The following is an 18,835-nucleotide window of genomic DNA, read 5'->3' on the forward strand; positions in this document are numbered from 1 at the left end:
GGTTGAACATTGTATTAAGGAAAGTTTAAGTCTTTCACTTTTGAGATATGTACTACCTTAACAAAACACAACTCATTTCTTCTTCCTGACTTTAATTAATCTAATGAGTATATATATGAAATGAAACCCTGAATGTTGAAAATTTTGAACATACAACAAATGTATAGTTACTGTCATCAAAGGGATACGGCCATTAAAAATTGGAAAGCTGATGACAGAGAGAATGGTAATGGACTGATTGGAAGACGCACAGAAGAATCGCACTGATCGCGATTTCAGGTTTGTTACTAAATATAGCTGCACATGTGTGACATCAGATATTGCTTCCTGAAATTCAGACAAATTTTATTGTTGCATGCATGGCTATTGTGGCAGCTTTTAGTCTGAGCCATAAATTATTACGGTTTTTAGTATTCATTGTAACACTAGCAGGTTATACTTTTGTCGTTTTGTCAGAACATGCGGACAATCCGACATATATATTTTTATTTGCAATCAACTCTATTCACTTCAAATATGTGCAGTTTTGAAAGCAGGTATGGAGTTGCATCAATGGGAACTGTACTTGACTGAGGATGGTCAGGGGCAGGCAAATGATTCTTGAAATACATAGAAAGTCACCATCTATTGATTTTCACACAGGAACCAGACAGTGAAAATTTCAGTTGCTCTCCAAGCTTCAAAATGAGTCAAAATAACCAGCAGAGCAGAAAAGTTTGTACAAAAACTTAGTCTGAATATCTGTTCAAGAGGTACGTTCTATCTTGATGGAGCTTTCCTTTACTGATCGGCTTTGTTTTTATGACAGTTGTTTCAATCCTATCACAAATAGATATTACTTGAGTCCATGGATTTTATGGAAGTATTTCATTTGCTCTCAACAAGGAAGTAAAACCATAAAACAAAAGCATTCTTGCTTTAAACAGTTACCTTGTCCAGATTTTATTTTCAGTTCCAATTGATTTGTGCAGGTCTGCCAAAATATCTGTGAGTATACCGACGTCATTTAGATGCAGAAATTCGCACCATGTTGAGAACTTCACATCATCTTCTTCTAGGTTATCTCCTTCGTGACTTTCCAGCAACCATGAACGCAACCACTCATGGTAGACTTTGTGCAACTTGACCACTGAAGAACTGACATCTGGTCCTAAAATAGAATGAAGTACTATGTTGTTCTTTTATTTTCGGATGTAACATGTCAATGTGGACAAGAAGAACCGTCGCTAGAGGGCGCTGCTCTTCTCGCTTTCTCTGGATGCATGCAGGAACAATTTCAAATTGACTGGCAAGAAAATTTTGTAGCAACCAATCAGATCACACTGACTGATATTTTTGGAGTTAAAGTCCATGTTACATGTAATACAGTGGACGAGTACAGTACATTGAACTGTTTCTCAACAACATACTCAATACCCTCAATTTCTGTATTTAACCCTATGAGTGCTGTAATTTTTCCCACCAAAATTTTAGTGCAACATTTTAACAATTCTTATGAATTTTTCTGTAGTCTTTTTATTATTTTGGACCAAATGGACATCACATTTCATTGGCTACAGGTTTTTGTCAAAATTTTGGCAAAAATCTTACAAAATTTGACTGAGGTAAATTTATAAAGGCGACAAATCTAGAGTTTGGCGCTCAAAGGGTTAATTGAACTATGATGAATGTCCCTAATTTTGATGACTGATGGTTACTCAAACTGGCTAACAGTTTTAGTATTTGGTTAACAATTGTCTCACCCAAAAGTAAGCCTTGTTGTTACACTCCTAAAATGTCATTCAAGGGTAGAAGGTCCTCTTCTAAAGTAAAAATCTTAGAGTCAGCAAACTTGTTGCCCAGAAAATAAAGTAAAATAGACAAGATGAGTATGAAAGTCAAAGAACAACACGTATAGGTACCTTGGCCATGTTTTTCCTTCTTCAAGAAGACTTCTACAGCAGGCAGATAAATCTCCTTGTTGGCGTTGATAAGTTTTAGAGATGACTTATTCTGACTCCATTGTATGAACTGGAGATGGTGTGCCAAGCTGTGAGTCAGCAGAAGCTTGGCAAGATTTATTCTGATCTGTTGAAGGAGAAGACAAGAAATTACTACAAAATATGAGCATTTCAGACATGAATGCAATCTTAACAAGGTCAAGATTCTTCAGAATTTTGTTTGTTAAATCTTTGTAACTGTGTTCCATAAATTTTTATACCTGGATATAATTATTGATGGAGAGGTTTATCGACTTTGCCATGATCAACCTGCAGTTTATTAATATGCTCTACTGATAATGAGCCATTTATGTTGTATTTGCATACACACGCAAACCATGAATATACTTTGCATAAATGAATATCATTATCTTGCCCTTTGAGTACACGGTGCCACCGTGGGAACATTAAAATGTTTGAATAGCAGTCTAACTTCAGTCAGGTCTAAGTCAGGTCTAGGAGTCAGATTTTATTGTTCGGAAATAATTGCGTGTGTGATACATGAATATTCTCAATCAATAATGAGTTACTATCATTACATTTGCATACTCAATAACACACTTTTATGTGAATACTACTGTTGTTTTTTCAAACATTAAAAAGAACTAGCATGTTATTTAGAAGTTGCAAAATCTGCTTCAATTAATAATTCAAACTTCTTATCATATTTTACTTCATGATTCACTCCAACTCTAATAGCACATGGTTGAACATTACCTCTGTTGGTTTTTCTAGACAGTACTGGAGTGTTTCTGGACTTGTGTACAACACTAGCTGAGGGTCTTCTTTTATGATGTCCAGCACAGCGCCATCTAGTGTTGAGAACTGGGATGCCTGCATGACGTTGACAAGTCGCACAAAAGTCTGCTGGTCTGGAGTGTGTGAATTCAGTAAGGTTATGAGGGCCTCCCCAACCTGGGTTAGTTTTGGTTCCTCATCTGAAACACTAATAATCATGGTTTGAGGTAGCTGGAGAAATTTGTTCAGAAGTTCTCTTACACTACTTTCTGATGCGAACTTACGCAACAAAGACAGTAGCTTAAAACTTGACTCAATTATGATTTCCCTTTTCGCAGTCTTTGATGGCGTTTCGCTCTGTTTCTTTGCAAGTTTTGAAAGTTTAACATTCAAGAAGTCAAAAGTCCTCTCCCTATATGGCTTGATCAGTTCACTGCTGATATGGGAGCAGCTGAGGGAATCCTCTAAAATGTGTTGAACAAATTCCACCACAGTCTGGGTCAGCCATCTTGTTTCTGCAGAACCCTTCAGTGCCAGTGTGTCAATGGGCAGAAACCATTCCAAACACAGGGGGTGTGTCAGAATAATTTCCACCACATGTTGAGGGACATCCTTTTGTACACAGGTTTTGGACAACTTGTTGATGTCAGGTACAGAAAAAGTAATGTCTTCGCTTTGATTACAGGTCTCTCCTTCGACAAAGTCCATGTCTTCATCTGCGGCAGGTGGATTGTGCTCAGCATTTTTCACGGCTTGTTGGTAAAGTTGATCCAGAATGGACATGTAGGCTTTAAATATCTGTCTTATGTTGGTGTCCTACATGGGCAAGTGAGAAAAACTGTCAGCATTTGCTACACTGTACAAGTTTGCAAATGCTAAACCACAGCTGTACTCTTTGGATATACAGTACAGAGACATGCAAAGTCTATAGACGGTGATTCATTGCTTTGACATTCTGCACTGGAGAAAACATTTCGAAAACAGACGGCTGAGTCAACAAGAGAACGACGAGCACATGATGTTGTGATATTATTGAAAGTGTGACTCAGTCAAGAAATCTGCCTACAATAAAACTTGAAAGTTCATTGTGATTGGCACTCCAAAAATAGCATTTTCTGTTTTGCATGGATACATACATTCAATAAGAAATACTGTAAAGCTCCACAGAAAACAAAGGACATTCACTTGTGTTATACTTGATTGTTGGAACTTTACCTTGGTAAGTGACTGTCCAACCATAGACTTGGCATACAATAAGACATGCTTTACAGCATGAGGAATATCGTCTGTTTCCATGGCAACAATACTTTGTGCAAGTTCTTCATTGTTGACATCCAAAATGGCTGCCGGATCAGGGATGAAACTTTCATACAGGAGGTCAGCAAACGTTTGACATTCAACACCTTTATTCTTATGTGGAGATTTTTCAGACTTTTTCTTCTTTGTAGAATCCTAGTTTTGAACATAGGGAAATATAATTCATTTTCAAGTGAAGATGAGTGTTTAGTGATTAAGGACATGGTGCAAACTTAGCACTGTACAAGGCTAACAACCCTGTTTATGTTGACAAGTTTCTGTGTACGGAAACAGATATTCTACAATATACACTTGCAAAAAGCCGCACATAAACTTTCAAATGATTACCAAACTTTCAATATGTTTCACAGGCAAAATGTATGGAGTGTTGTTTTCGCATCAATGCTTTTCATTGTGATTTAAAATATCTAAAATTGCAAGAATGAAATCACCTCCAACATATGATGAAAATATCTTACCGTGAGTTTCTTTCCTTCAGGAAGAAACATTTTGCAATATTTTAAAAACTCCTTTTGTTGTTTTGATGGCTTTGGTGTTGTGGAGCTCTCTTCTTTGTTTGACTGAGTAAAGATTTGACCAACCAACAAACACAGTGGCGCAGGGTTGGCCTGGCAGTGCAATATCTCTCTTAAAACTCTGTGAACAAATTTGTCTGTGCTTGCTGAAAGAAAAAAGTGAATAATTTTCAATTCAGGAATTCAAATGCTGAACGACCTTCATCTAAGCCTCCACAAAAAATTACTATCAAAGTCATCATTGAAATTGAACATTTTCATAGCATCTTGACCATGACATTGTTTTCCATACTTGAAGTTTGATTCAGGGAATTGATCTGATGAATATGAAATGAAAACGACATGGCAGTGCCTGAAACTTGAGCATGGATGCCAATCCATTGTTCTCAAAGTCCATTTCTCTTGGCTGGAAGAACACTGCAATATCTGAGCTGTAATGGTACATTCTACCTCAATTTCAGAGAAAATACATTTTCTGAATGTTAAGTCTGCCAGATCCTAGTGAGTCGGCTGAATTCTACTTTTGTCCAGTAATATTCACTACTGACCATGTAATGAGGTACGTCAAAGGCCGAACCATTGACTTTGGCTGAAATGAGTACAAGTGTAGGAGGGCGCCCTCAATCATACAGTGGAGTAAACTCACACATCAACAATGAGAAATCAGAAGAGACTTTGTAAGAGCCGAGTATACAGAGTACTGAAAGTGTTTTCAAAGTGGAATCACTAGTTCTCTACATCCACCATTATGTTCGTGCAAAAGCTAAACTTCAACATGAAATGGTAGAATGCAACCTGACAGAACTACTGAGAGAGGCACTCAAATTATCCACAACATGGCAAGGTCTTATAAATTTTTACGCGCAGTTGAGTGACCCAAACTGACCTGACTTGTACAGCTGATTGTCCGAGATCCAGTCCTGCAGAGTTGCTACGACCAAAGTACTGAACGGAAAGGACTCCGTTGACCAGGCAGTGGATTTGAAAGATTCTTCCGATTTAGCTCCACCAGTGCTTCCTGGAGTCTCCATGGCAACATCCATATTCAAGATGGCTGTCCAACAAAATAATTGTATAAAATTACTATTCAAGAAAATTATTAAGATCACTTGGTATTTGGTTCTATTTACGCACCTGTTTGGGAGTATTTCTTTTTTTCAAAATTCTGTCATTTATCAATAAATTGTTTAAATATTAGGCAGTAGTGGCAATATATTCCAAATACCAAGATATTAAGTTGTAATTGTTATCTCGGAAAAAATGCCACTCAAATTTAAAGTCTATTAGACTGAAAGCTTCAGCTTGGGGAAGGCTTCATAGATCAGAAGACATGATCAACAATTTAAAAGTATCTACGACCTAGTATATAAACCTTTAATCACAGTCCCTTTTTTGGCACACTGTGATACGTCTCATGATTGTCCACAATGTGTGTTGGATCAACATATCAAAAACAGGAACGAAAGCAGTTCAAATATCTAAGTTATGGCAATTTTGTCTACCTTCTAATCCACGAGGTCCAACACTCTGATTATCATCGTCAACCATTTCACCACTCTGCTTGGTGGTAGCTTCATAGACGATATCGATAATCTGGTCAGCCAAGGGGTAGGGATTACGAACCGCTTTTGTAAGAAGTTTCTCGAACAATTCAATCAGGGCAGTGCTGTTTTCCTTGTTCACCCTCTCCAGGTTTGACAGCCATATTGAAATTTCCTGCTGAGTATGTTCAAACAGGCCAGTTTCAAGCAAAATCTAAGAGAAAAGAAAATAATTATAAATGACTGGAGTGAAAAGATTATATGTAACAATTACAATTGTCGAGCCATGATGTGCTGGTGATATCTGACGTGACTTTATGTTTCCTTTGAGTTCAGGAAGCTGTTGTGATAATTAGCATTTCAATACCATGTGATTCTCAAAACCCATATAAATTCTGGTGTGAATAAACATTCAGGTCTACTCATAGGAATGTGGACTGACTGTTATCATCAATGTGTAATGCTTGTGTAATAGTATGTTAACTTGTGCTAATTGAGTAAAACATGTAAAACAAACATATGTCTGGCTCAGCCCACAGGATCTGCCAGGTAGCTGGCTGCATGGAAAAAGGAGTCAAATATATGCATTTGTTAGGGGTCAGTGTGTAACATATCAAGACAATGATATCATTACCTTGTGTATCAGCTGCCTGGTTGTATTTTTCAGTTCTAGGTGTTTTGAGTTCACCAAGAGTTGAAGTAAGTTGTACATCCCTGACCCTTGGCCTTTGACCTTATGATAGAGAGACAGCAACAACATACAAATCAATTACCATTTCCATGCAAATATTCAAACCTAAAAACACTGACCTGAACGTACGTGTTCATTTCACTTTACATGCATCAAGCTATGTCTCTCGTTTTTTGAAAGAATTTCTAAAAGTGTGGAATATCATCGGCAGAGATTTGGCTAAATGGTAAGTATTCTTTGTTATTGAAAAGTACTGGCCAGGGTTGCTTTAGTAAAGTTCATGAAACATTGCTTAAGAGAATCACAATATGCAAAGGATGTTAAATCATTTGACAAAGGAAATTTCAACTTGCTGGATGTTCTGAAAGAAAAATTCAGAATGGTTTGTCAAACCAAAGTGATTTCTCATTCGTACTTTCAAAATTATCTGCAGTAGTATGTTATAGAGAAATGCAATGTTTCAATTCAAAGCTCACATGGTATAATGTACGAACTAGGGGCCTATGGTACATTATTATTCCTAAGATGTCTTTGAAAAGAAGTTCAAAGTCAGTTCCCTGAGCTTCCACCATGGAAAAGAAACCATGGCTTCCGAATAATCTTGACTCACCTCTTTGAACCATCGGAATTTGCCAGCTGAGGAGTGTAGAAGCAGCCTCAACAGGAAATACTGCAGAGCTGCATGGTCCCTGTCTTCTGATTGGTCAGCCGCCTCCACACTACCCACAATGCCATGCAGCAGCCTACTGAAGTCATAGCTGCACTGACTGAAGGCTTCTGGGAGTGTCTCCTGACATGAACACAGAACTTGCAGGAAGTGTACTTTGAATGAAGCAATGCTTGGACTTGGGAATTGACCTGCAATGCAAAATATGACATTATATTACAACAAAGCATGAAGGGCGTTTAGACTTTTTGAGATTCAGAACTTAACAGTTCATTGACATCAAATGAGACATAGACAAGAACTGTGAGTGCAATTCTAACTAAATAATACACAGCATTTAGGCACAACGTGAAACAAGTTCAAAGTCTCATCAACAGAGGAAAGACTTTTTCACCAGGAAAAGTTGGTTTGCTTTTCTTACTCTCTTTGCTGTCTTCTTGTTTGGAGCTGCTTTGTCCCTGTTCAGTTGATCTATAATCGTCTGTTTCCATGGCAACCCCTCTAGCATCTTCTGTCTCTACAGTATCTGTATCCTCAGAGGTCTTTGCTTCTTGGTTGGCAGTTTTCTTTGGCCTGCTCAACTTGTGCCAACATAAGAGGATAAAGCTAATCTCTGGTAAAATCTGGTTTATGTAGAGAAAGGTAGCCCCATGATGGGGAACAGACAAAAAAGTTCTGGTGAGAATTGGTGTATTGTCTCAAACACTGCAGTGACAGTATGATTCTGGTCCATCAAAAGTGAAATTTTGCCTTTTTTTTCAAATTAGTGTGAATTAACACTTCTGAGATCATTATGCTAAGCAATTGCTTCTGTAGGGAAAAAAATACTCAGTGATCGAAATAATCGGTGGCAATGGTGGCATTTGCCACCAAAAACTGTCAATCTGCCACCAAAATTTTTTTCTGGTGGTATTTTTCTGCCACTAAATTTTGGGTCATCTTGTCATCGATCCTACAGCTTGAATGAAGGAACACTAGTCTGAAGGAACACGCGTTGTCTGACGGCGGAAAAACTCATTAGCCAAAAAAAACCCCAAACTAATTGCGACATTTTGGCATGAATGAAAACACAGCGTGAATCCAAACTTGTGATTGGCTAATCTCCATATCGATGACAGCAGCTTTTGTACACTGGACATGTTGTTGCCCTCTGTGATAGCTGCATATGCAGTCATACGACACAAGATAAAAGCATGTTGTGACATTTTGAAAACAAAGCCAAACTGCAGCCTGCATGAATTAAATAACAATAAATACTTGCAATTCATTAGCCAGTACAGGGCTCAAAAATTCCTATCGCCCAACGCCCGTGGCTAGTGAATTTTGCGTTCGGGCAAGTAAAATCAATATGCTTCCCGTCCGATGGGCAAGTGCACTAGCGGTTGAATTAACTAATTACTAAGCTCTGGACAATTCAAGCTTGAAAATGTATTTCATTAGGTCTGTACACGCCTAGTACAATCATTGTAAGTCCTTCAACTCTCAAAAGTTTTTTCTGAAAACCCTTGAAAATCCGCCAGACATCGCAAAATAATCATTCTTGCTGTTGTAAAACACAAAAAGTCGTAAAAATACAGTTTTGCGACATGTTCTCTCCAACGACACGGAGTGAACTCACTGTTTTGTATGTGTGCCGTAAAGTGGTATGCTCTTGACAGTGGTTGCCATTCTCTTTGTGCAAGTGCAGCAAGAGTCGTATGACAGTCGATCGGCTTCACGCAATAGTGTAATTGCACCCTGTGCTTGGTAAATTTATGTAAACTTATTCAAAGCCATGGATCTCGGCAATGCTTACTGTCAACGTAAATCAACACCCAGATGAAAAAGTACAAGTTTACATCGTAGTCGAAACGGGCTCAGTCACCAAGGAGGCCACATATTGCAGCTACGTAGTGCGTGAGATGCAGACAGTTTAAAATTACGTGACCTTGGTTGTTAGGGATCGGCTCTCACTTACAGAAAACAAATCTGCACTGAAGAGTAACGAAAACGAAACTTTAATCTGCTCTCTTGACGAATACATTTATCAAATAAAACTTTGAAAGACGGCTGTGCTCAGTGAGTAAACATGTAAACAAAAAGGGTTGCAGATGTACATGTGCGTATGCATTGGCAGATAAACACTAGCAGAGCAGTTGTTTGTGATCTCAGCTTGATAATAAAGAGCAGCAGCCAGCTATGCACATTGTAAATCACACAATCTTATTACTCTTATGCAAAGATTTTAATTTGGATTAGGTTGTGGAAAAATTCCAAATTCAAAGATGTTTTCTAGATGGCCAAATCTACAGAAAAAAACTAAAGTATTCTCACATTTCTTCTGCGACATTTCAGATTTGGTAATAGTCCTTCATTTTAACAAGAATGTAGTTCATGTTTGAATCTGTTTTTCCCTCTTTGAATTCACTTCACATGTCCAAACTCTTGCTTTCTGTTCAAATTACTAGTACAGTTATTAGAAATTTAGGGCAAGTAATTTTTCCTGTCGGGCAAGTAAAAATGAAATTCACGTGTCCCACGGTTGGTAAGTTTGATATTTTTTTTCGAGGCCTGCAGTATGGTTGATTTTTGTGACGTGTACTCACCATATTTTCAAGAATTTATAAATTAGAATGAGTACGTGGCAATGACAAAATGTTGTATTATACCGATCACAAACTGCCACCAGATTTTTCATAATTGCCACCTGATTTTAAATCCAGTGGCAAACTTTTGCCACAAGAAATAAAAAAGTATTTCTATCCCTGATACTTTTCAATCTTGGCAACTTTTGCCTCTTCAAATCGCCATTAAAATTCCCACTTCTAGCCTTCAAAGCTGGACTGGACTCATCTATACTAAAACATTACACAGCTTGATACATTACATATGAAGGCAATACTTCTGACATCATACTGATGAAATGTGCCTGCAATGAGTGCACTAAGTTCACTCAAAAATATAGTTCATACTCTAGTATTACATCAGGCGTATTATTAGAATTTGAAAGTGAATTTACTGATTGCTTTGCTGTAATCCTGAAGAGACAGTCATGAGAAACGTGATGACTCTCATATGGATATTGCTAGAGCATTCATGTTGCATTAATGTGTCCTACAACTCAAGCATTTCAAAATGACAAAAAAATGATTTCAGCATTATATGGTATATATATATATATATATATATATATATATATATATATATATATATATATATATATATATATATATATATATATATATATATATATATATATATATATATATATATATATATATATATATCACATGGATGAACTTTGACTTTGACTTCACCTTTTCACACTATCCCTTTGAACTCTGACACCTGGTGACCTACTGGTATAACCTCATGGAGGAATTTACCATAATAAGGTTCAAAAAGTCAATAAAACATGTCATTCAACTTTTGATCACAGCTTGTCCACTGATGACATTTAAGACTCTGTGAATCAAGGTTACAATTTCTGGAATTTTCTTCACATTAGCCCTCTGCCACTACAACAACCATGCTGTAAAATTTTCTTGCATGGAGAACTTTCTTTTGCCAGTAGTACATCTACTTAATCCTCTGAACCCGGCTCAGAAAAAAAAATGTCTGTATGATGTCATATGTCACCAGGAGGTCAGGGTGCAAAGGGTTAAGCTTTGAGAGCACACTGTAAAGTTGTTCATCAGCAGTACACGTCTACACATCATGGATCACTATCCCTGAACATGCAAGTTTGTTATGCGAGATGAGCACACACACACTTCTTACCTTACAAACAGCCTCCTTGTACAGCACTTTAAACTGAGTGACCTGATCCTCGGAGTATATGACCCTCATCTTAACAGACTCTGAACTTTCTATTGCCTTCACGGCTTTGCCAACTTTCTTCAATATCAGTGAAATCAGGCTGAGTGTTTTGAACTGCACCAGTCTACTGGCATTCTGAGAAGGATAAAAGAATATTACATAATATTATTGAACATGCATTTATTCAGAAGTGATTCTTTACTAATATCTCTAAAGTGTAAATTTGATTTGGACAAAAATCTGATTTACTGCATACAAAATTTATCAATATGGAGGAAACTTGTTAAAATTCAAATAACCCCTTGCATATGTTAATTTGTACACTTTGTACCCGGAGTTCATTTGTACCTACAATGAAGACTTTGGTGTGACTACAGCTTTATGATTAAACTATGTTGCAGAGTGGCCAAGGGCTGTCCGAGCCACTGACATTTTGACGACACCTGAAGAAATTTTCATTATGACGACAGAAAGGTCTGTAGACATGGCAAGCAGTTGCTGCTAAAATATTTGCCAAACTATCACTGTTTCTTGTGTGATATTTGTGGTGGTTTCAGAATAAAATTTTGAATTCATTTCACAAAAAGAAGGCAATGAATAATCTTGCCAGGATGTTTCCTGGAAAGTTCATCAAAAATTCATGAAATATCTGACCATTTACGGTTACCTTGATGCCCTGACAAAGTGACGTCCTTGTGGCGACGACTGGGACGGTTGTTACTAGCGTCATGGTGACAAGTTTAGGAATGGTCACCATGTCTGGCACTTGAAAAGACGGCGGAACTTCAGGCTGGTTTTCGTAAATCTGAAACATACATGTCGGGTCAAGAGTAATTTTAATTGAACATTTTGCGCCCCAAACTTTTCTGACAACATTCAGTTGATGACAACAATGTTAACTTTCATGCAGTGATATAGGAAACAACTGAATGCAGCTTGGGTATGGTTATACTGTTTATGAACTAAATTATTCATAAATACAGCGAGTCAGAGTGCACAGAGAGTGTTTTCTGCCTCTATTTTTATTTTTTGTTGCTAGTCTGATACAAACTTTTCCCCACCACTGTGCATCACCATCTATGAATTCACTGTCATGACTGTTTATTAAAGTCAGCTTTAGGCTTAAAAAGTTATAAAATGTATTTCTTGCTGTGAATAATCTGTTCATCAGATAGGGTGGTAGATAGTACATTTTTTAAGTTTTGGAGAAAGCAATTGTATCTCCTTTAATTTTGTGAGTATGTGAATTTTTTCAAAATGGTAAACTTTTCTGCAGAATGATATATCTTAGGAACTGAGTGCATTTTCAAGGTATTTCCTCTCTTATTTCTTGTATACAGACATTTCAGTCTGAAAATAAGTACTACACAAATTTTCTGACTCATAAATACTTCAACTAATGTTGACTTTAATGCTGAGATATAAACAATTCTAAAAAGGATGTGAATATTCCAGAGTATCTGGTATGAGAATGCTATACTGTTTACATACTAAACTAAAACAAACATTATGTACACAAAATGTGTCTGTTGTCTGTGTTTTTATGTTTTTGTTACAAGACTTCACTCCCTCACTGTGTATCTCTATCTACCGGTACATAGTTTTTTGTCATGGCTGCATTTTCAAGTCAGATTTACCAAATTTAACAAAACAATGCTGCAGCAAAGTTCTTACTTTCATAAGTAACTCCATGTTGGCTAGCCACTTGTCTGACAGCCTTGGGCTAAACATGTAGTCACAACCGGTAAGGTACTTGTGTAGCAGATCCGGACAAGCTGTCAGTATACGGATGAGGAGTTCTTCAACCAAGGAATCTTCTGTGGCGGACTTGAGACTCAGTAAGAACTTCAGAAGGATATTGTTATGGACCCTGTAGATGAAACAGAGACATGGATGAGAGTCTGTGATGTGAAATATTGACGGATATTGACACACTAAAAAACAATAGTTTGAGGATGCCATGTCACCAGAAAGAAGTGGACAAGTAGTAGAACATTGGAAGATGTTGTAAAATGACTCAAGAGGTACATTTCAGGTTGAGCATTTGCTTATTTTGTGGGTTTTCAACATCAAACTGCCCTGTTAAAAGGGAATTATTGGGATTTTATTTGAGCAGACATGACCCCAGAAGTAGGCCTGTGTGACCCCTGCATCTTATTAATATTAATGGACATGTACGATCTTAACCAAATATCCATCGTCAATTAGTAAAACTCACCTTGGAAACATGCATACATTCTAAAGTTGAAAAATTTGCCAGAACATTTGGTTGGGTAACATTTACAGCCAAAGTCAACACTGTAAAATCACTGATGCAATTGTCCCAATTTTGACTAGAATGTCAGCAATTACCGGTATAAGTTTATTTGAAAACGTTCAAGCCAACTGAATGGAGAATTGCAATAATGTCTAAAGTAAGTGTCTTGGGTATGTCTTGGTGTTTAACAATTGAGTTGTAATGGCCATCCTGACATGAGCATGCCAACTTGATTACAACCACTTTCTACCAGTCCATTTTTCCTACTGGCAGGGATCATTTATTCTCACTGGATGGTTTGTGAAATATACCAATTTAATAATCAAACGGTGACCACATCTGAAGGACATATCTGAAGAAGATGTATAACCAACTATCATAATTGACCCTTTGAGTGTTGTAATTTTTCCAACCAAAATTTTAGTGTGTATTTTACCAATTTTTACAAAGATTTTTGTAATGTTTTGATAATTTTGAACCAAATGGAAATAACGTTTTATTTGCTACAGATTTTTATCAAAATTTTGGCAAAAATCTGAAAAAAACTGACCGAGGTATATTTGTAAATGGGACTAAAATTGAGTTTGGCGCTCAAAGGGTTAATAGAACTGAGACACTGTATATCTTAAAATGGTTATTGCTGGTGATGCTGCAAATGTTTGCATATTTACATAATGCAAGATATCAACACTGAGTGCTGGGAAGACGTACCTGCCAGATGTTCCAATACTTCTGTCATAGAAATTGATGCCATGTTTGAATGAACAGGTAAGAGTAAGAAGAAAGTCGTGCACCAATTGACGGATGATGTTCTGCCCGGCTGACTGCCGCTGTTCTTCATCCATTTCCTGTGTGAACGTACACACAAAAATAATTTTGTCTGTGTTATCTGAAAGCATTCCACCTAATGTTTTGGTTTGATTAACTCTTTTTGGGGTCAGATGACCTTTATCTGGCATGGATGGGTGAGCAAATCCAGCGGTCAAAGGTTAAGGAACAATAAATTGTTGCTCAGTTGAAACACAATTGCCATTTCACCACTTTAACTGACCGGTAAATACTGCTGCAATTGTACGATACAGAATGCATGCACACAACTACCATACTTGACTGTAGGACTGCTAGATTTATATGGATATTGGTCAGAGGACTTATACTTATTTAATGAATTTGTTTTTCAAAAATATTGCACAGGATATGGCACCTTCACAGTATTAGTAATTTACTTTGCTGACCTACAAGTATGTGGGGAAGTTGATTTTCAAACAGTATTGGCAGGCTTGAAATCACAACGCACATCAGATTCTGTTTACCCCAGTTGAAGCATTGCTGCTTGAATCACCTACCACAGACACCTCAACAACTCTCTCAACCATTAAAACAATGAGGCTCACCTCATCTTGATCCAATTTTATGTCACAGATACCCTTCCATTTGTACAGGGCTGCTAAGCTGTGCAGTGTGTTTTCACTGAAGAGTCTCATTTTGGATGTTTTGCTGATTGCAGTATTACAAACAATCTGAAACACAGACAGGGAAAGGAAAGTTAATAAAATAAATACAATTTTAAATTGAGAAAATGAGGCAGTCCTCTATCTTGGATTCTTGCATTAGTTCTTGTTGATAATGAGTAGTTATATGCTGTCAGTCCTTAGTTTTAAAGTGAAACTGTTATCAGGTTGGTCAAATTTGAATTTTAGATAATGCTGATAATGACCTGTCTCTTTAACGACTCTAAAAATAAGGTTTCTAAGCAGCTAATTGGCTGTTTTGAAATCATTCAACAATGTTGATGATATTCACCCAATCAATAAGCTAAATTTTTCTGAGATGCTGCACACTGTCAGAAAATTCATAATGATTAAACACAAATACCAAATTACTGATGGCTTCAAAATATATATACAGAGAGATTATCTGAGATTATCTGATAAATGATGTTCTGTGAAAAATGTGTTTTTAGTGATTGTCTTCTCCACATTCTGTGTCTCAAACAATTTTTATTTTTAGCTTCAAATTAACTAGAAATACGTTATCAGGTTCTTCACAGTAAGTTGTTTTTGTGAAGTGACTTTTTCAGACTAGAAAATAAATTTGTTTTCTTTCATGTAGGCCATTACCAGTAGTTACCTTTTCCTTGAGGGTTGTGAGAAGTAAATGGATGCTAGATGCCCGGTCCTTGCTGATGTCTCGGAAGATTCCATTCAAGAAACCTGTTAATAAACATGAATTGCACATCTTAAGGAAAAGCACAATTTCTTCTACCCAACACTTTGAAGTGTGTTCAGATCAACTTCCCATTTCTTCTGACATAACATTACACACTAGTTGCTGATCATCTTTAACTTGCAGGGTCCATTCACTCTATAAAGCCACATAAAAAACTTTTTCAGCAATTTTCCAGGACTTTTTGTGGTCCAAAATACCATTTTTCAGGTACTCTTTTTACAATATAAAATTTTTATACATAGTTTTCCATATCATTTTTACAATATCTTGACTGATCATCTTGTCAGTTTTGAAATTGTTGGTGGATTATCAATTTTTCAGAATTCCCAGGACTCAATTTCATTCTCATGGATTTTTCCAGGACTTTCCAGAAGGCTTTGAAATTCTTAGACTTTCCAGGAGCATAAGGAGCCTGAAATTTGAATAAAAAGAGTATCACAGTCCACTCTCTGGAGTTTGTGAAAGAACCTTCAACAATAGAGAGCCTGGCACACTGCAACGACGTTTACTCTTTCTAGGCACAGTTTGAGAGACTTGAGGTCATAGGTTACAACTGTCAATCAATATTCTCACCTTTGACCTCAATCAGTTTCTGAATAACTTGGTCATCACCAGTGATCAAGAATGACATTGCAAAGCGAATAAAGCATATTCTGACATCTTCTTCTTTCCCCTGTGTGTCAAAAAACATGGAATGCAACTTACAGATCAATAATATTCACAAAAGAAGTCTGGATTTCAAAATTTTTGTTACATGGATTTTGAGAACCTGCAAGGAATAGTACTTGATATTTATTTTAAAATACATTGGAACTTACATGATGACAAAACTTGGCAAAGTTTTACAAAAAGAACCAAAATGTTCTGAGAATGGTGGCTTACATTACAAACTACTAGTATGGAATTTTGACATAATGATAGACACTGAAACTTCATTCCTAGCTCCTGGTCACTTGTTGACATAGATGATTACACCAATCAGAGGACTAGCAACTGAGTGATGCATCATAGGTATATACTGGACATGGATATCCAGTAATCACATTGCATTGTGGGTAAATCAGTAATTGTTACATACCGTGCTGTCTCTTTTGTTCATGATCCAAATGAGGCCCTCAAGCTGAAAGTTGAACATGTTCTGGACCTCCCTGGCCATTGAAACATCCTGTGTTACCATGGCAGTTAGCAATCGCAGACACGACTTGATGTACCTGTTGGTGCATCGTGTATTCAAGGCACCGTACAGTTGTTTCTGATGATTCTGGAGTATTCTTTGCACGATGTGGACTGACACTGCTTTGTGATGTCTCAAATCACTTGCTATAGTGACTAGTATGCACTCCAGCGCCTCGAATATAATCCTTATCTACATAACAAGAAAGTTTTGATAAATGTAAAGGTTTTCAGTAGGTTCTCTTATGTCTCTTCTTTATAGAATGGGATGAAAAATTACAATAACATGCTATAAGAGAGCATATGTGAGAATGTGAAGAAAGTTGAAGCATAGATAGTAGATGGGGGAAGCCTTCTACTGTCTATGGTGGAAGAGTATTTGATGAGAAGGTGCCCAATGACTTCTTCCATCTGCAACTTTTAAATTCTTATTATCTTCTGGAAAGGACTCTTTTTACCTTCATGTTAACATTAACCTGGGTAAACTTTACAAGTCATCACCATAATAAATTTCACACCCGTGAGATACCATACGTTGTATGATTGATGTCAAACTATTTGCAGTACTTTGCACATTATCAAAAGGATCTGAATCAATTTTCAGAATCTGATTTTCAGTTTAAAGGTGGTTGGAAAGGCTATTTTTGCACCAATTCTTTTCTCAGAGTTAATGTCAAATTTCAAGTGTTAGAATCAAGATATTTAGTTCAAATTTTCAGGATAACTCCCTTAGTTAATATTTTCTCCAAAGAATATAAAAATTGTATATTTGCAGCCATGATTTTGAAATATGACACCAGTAAATATTAAAATTTAATTTTTCATATTTTTTTTACATATTTGAATTTAATAATAATTGGATAGTATTAACATTACCAAATTAGTTATAAATATGTTGACACTATTTATTGTAAGATTTGTACGGCAGGATTTGTAAATAAAATTTGTTTTTATGATTTTACATGGGTTTATATATCAAAAAATATTAAAAATTCTTTCAAATTTCAAAATGTGATTTTTCAAAAGTACTTCAAATACAGGAAAATTGTGCCGTACAAATCTTATCTGTAACCTTGTTAATAGGCTGTAAAAATTCCATGTCCATATCTCATTTCAAAGGTTGGATTAAATTGGTATACAATTATGTAGGAAAACTGTTATTCTGTCAAAAATGTTGAAAACAAGCCATATTTGCACTCCTCTTTTGAAGTCATAGAGCAGTTTTTTTGGTTAATCTCACTTTCAACACCTCTTTGACACTCAAAGAATCTAAAAATGCATTTACAATAGCAGTCACTCACTCTGAATGCCAGCACTGCCTTGTCAAACTTTCCTGAAAAACAGCAAATAATGACTTTCCCTTTTCAAACATTTTATTAAAAGCTAGGGGACCTCTACCATAGTTAATACACTAAGGACTCCCCAACTTCTTCTTATTTGGTCAGTTTTTCAGAAGTTTTAACAGGCTGTAACTCTGCAATGCCTTTGTGCCCAAATGTCTAGTTTTTTTAATTCCACAGAGAATGTTGACTACTTTTATATTTTAATAGTTTTGTTGAAATTTATAACTGACGCTCTAGCCTTTCCAACCACCTTAAATGTAATTGTATAATTTTAATATACAATACCTCTGTGGTTGGAAGCTTGGGTCCTTCAAGGAGGCTGAATATTTCATTGCATTCTCCTGAAATCTTGAGAAAAGAGTCGACCACATCTTGGCCACTGTCATCTTCTGTCACAAGCTTGTTGAATTTCTCTAGTGCTACAATAAAGTAAAGAATATAAATTGTTAATCAATTGAACAAAAGAATCTTGCTATGTCTACGGCATGCAAGAAAGGCTATTTTCAACTGTAAGAAACTTGATCACAGCAACCATATGCGTAATCTAAACAGCGGCCTTCGCCATGTATCGAACCACACGCGACACT

At 36.5% G+C, this 18,835-nt stretch overlaps 1 protein-coding gene across 1 annotated transcript in view; it reads right to left on the reverse strand.

Moving 5' to 3' along the window:
* The window catches only part of LOC139142600 (nucleolar pre-ribosomal-associated protein 1-like), a 52,922-nt gene that overhangs the window by 33,583 nt on the left and 504 nt on the right, over window positions 1-18,835 (reverse strand). The window contains exons 2-20 of the mRNA XM_070712593.1: window positions 18,534-18,667; window positions 16,811-17,098; window positions 16,306-16,405; window positions 15,634-15,716; window positions 14,898-15,023; window positions 14,215-14,351; window positions 12,921-13,116; window positions 11,914-12,051; window positions 11,208-11,381; window positions 7,870-8,071; window positions 7,392-7,639; window positions 6,725-6,823; window positions 6,052-6,304; window positions 5,436-5,603; window positions 4,493-4,695; window positions 3,933-4,169; window positions 2,697-3,533; window positions 1,902-2,067; window positions 931-1,150 (exon numbers count right to left, since the gene is read on the reverse strand). Coding sequence (XP_070568694.1) covers window positions 931-1,150; window positions 1,902-2,067; window positions 2,697-3,533; window positions 3,933-4,169; window positions 4,493-4,695; window positions 5,436-5,603; window positions 6,052-6,304; window positions 6,725-6,823; window positions 7,392-7,639; window positions 7,870-8,071; window positions 11,208-11,381; window positions 11,914-12,051; window positions 12,921-13,116; window positions 14,215-14,351; window positions 14,898-15,023; window positions 15,634-15,716; window positions 16,306-16,405; window positions 16,811-17,098; window positions 18,534-18,667 — 4,009 coding nt within the window. The remainder of the gene's footprint in view (window positions 1-930; window positions 1,151-1,901; window positions 2,068-2,696; window positions 3,534-3,932; window positions 4,170-4,492; window positions 4,696-5,435; window positions 5,604-6,051; window positions 6,305-6,724; window positions 6,824-7,391; window positions 7,640-7,869; window positions 8,072-11,207; window positions 11,382-11,913; window positions 12,052-12,920; window positions 13,117-14,214; window positions 14,352-14,897; window positions 15,024-15,633; window positions 15,717-16,305; window positions 16,406-16,810; window positions 17,099-18,533; window positions 18,668-18,835) is intronic.

This window comes from Ptychodera flava, chromosome 10 (assembly GCF_041260155.1).
Source record: "Ptychodera flava strain L36383 chromosome 10, AS_Pfla_20210202, whole genome shotgun sequence".
In the NCBI taxonomy this organism is placed as follows: Eukaryota; Metazoa; Hemichordata; class Enteropneusta; family Ptychoderidae; genus Ptychodera; species Ptychodera flava.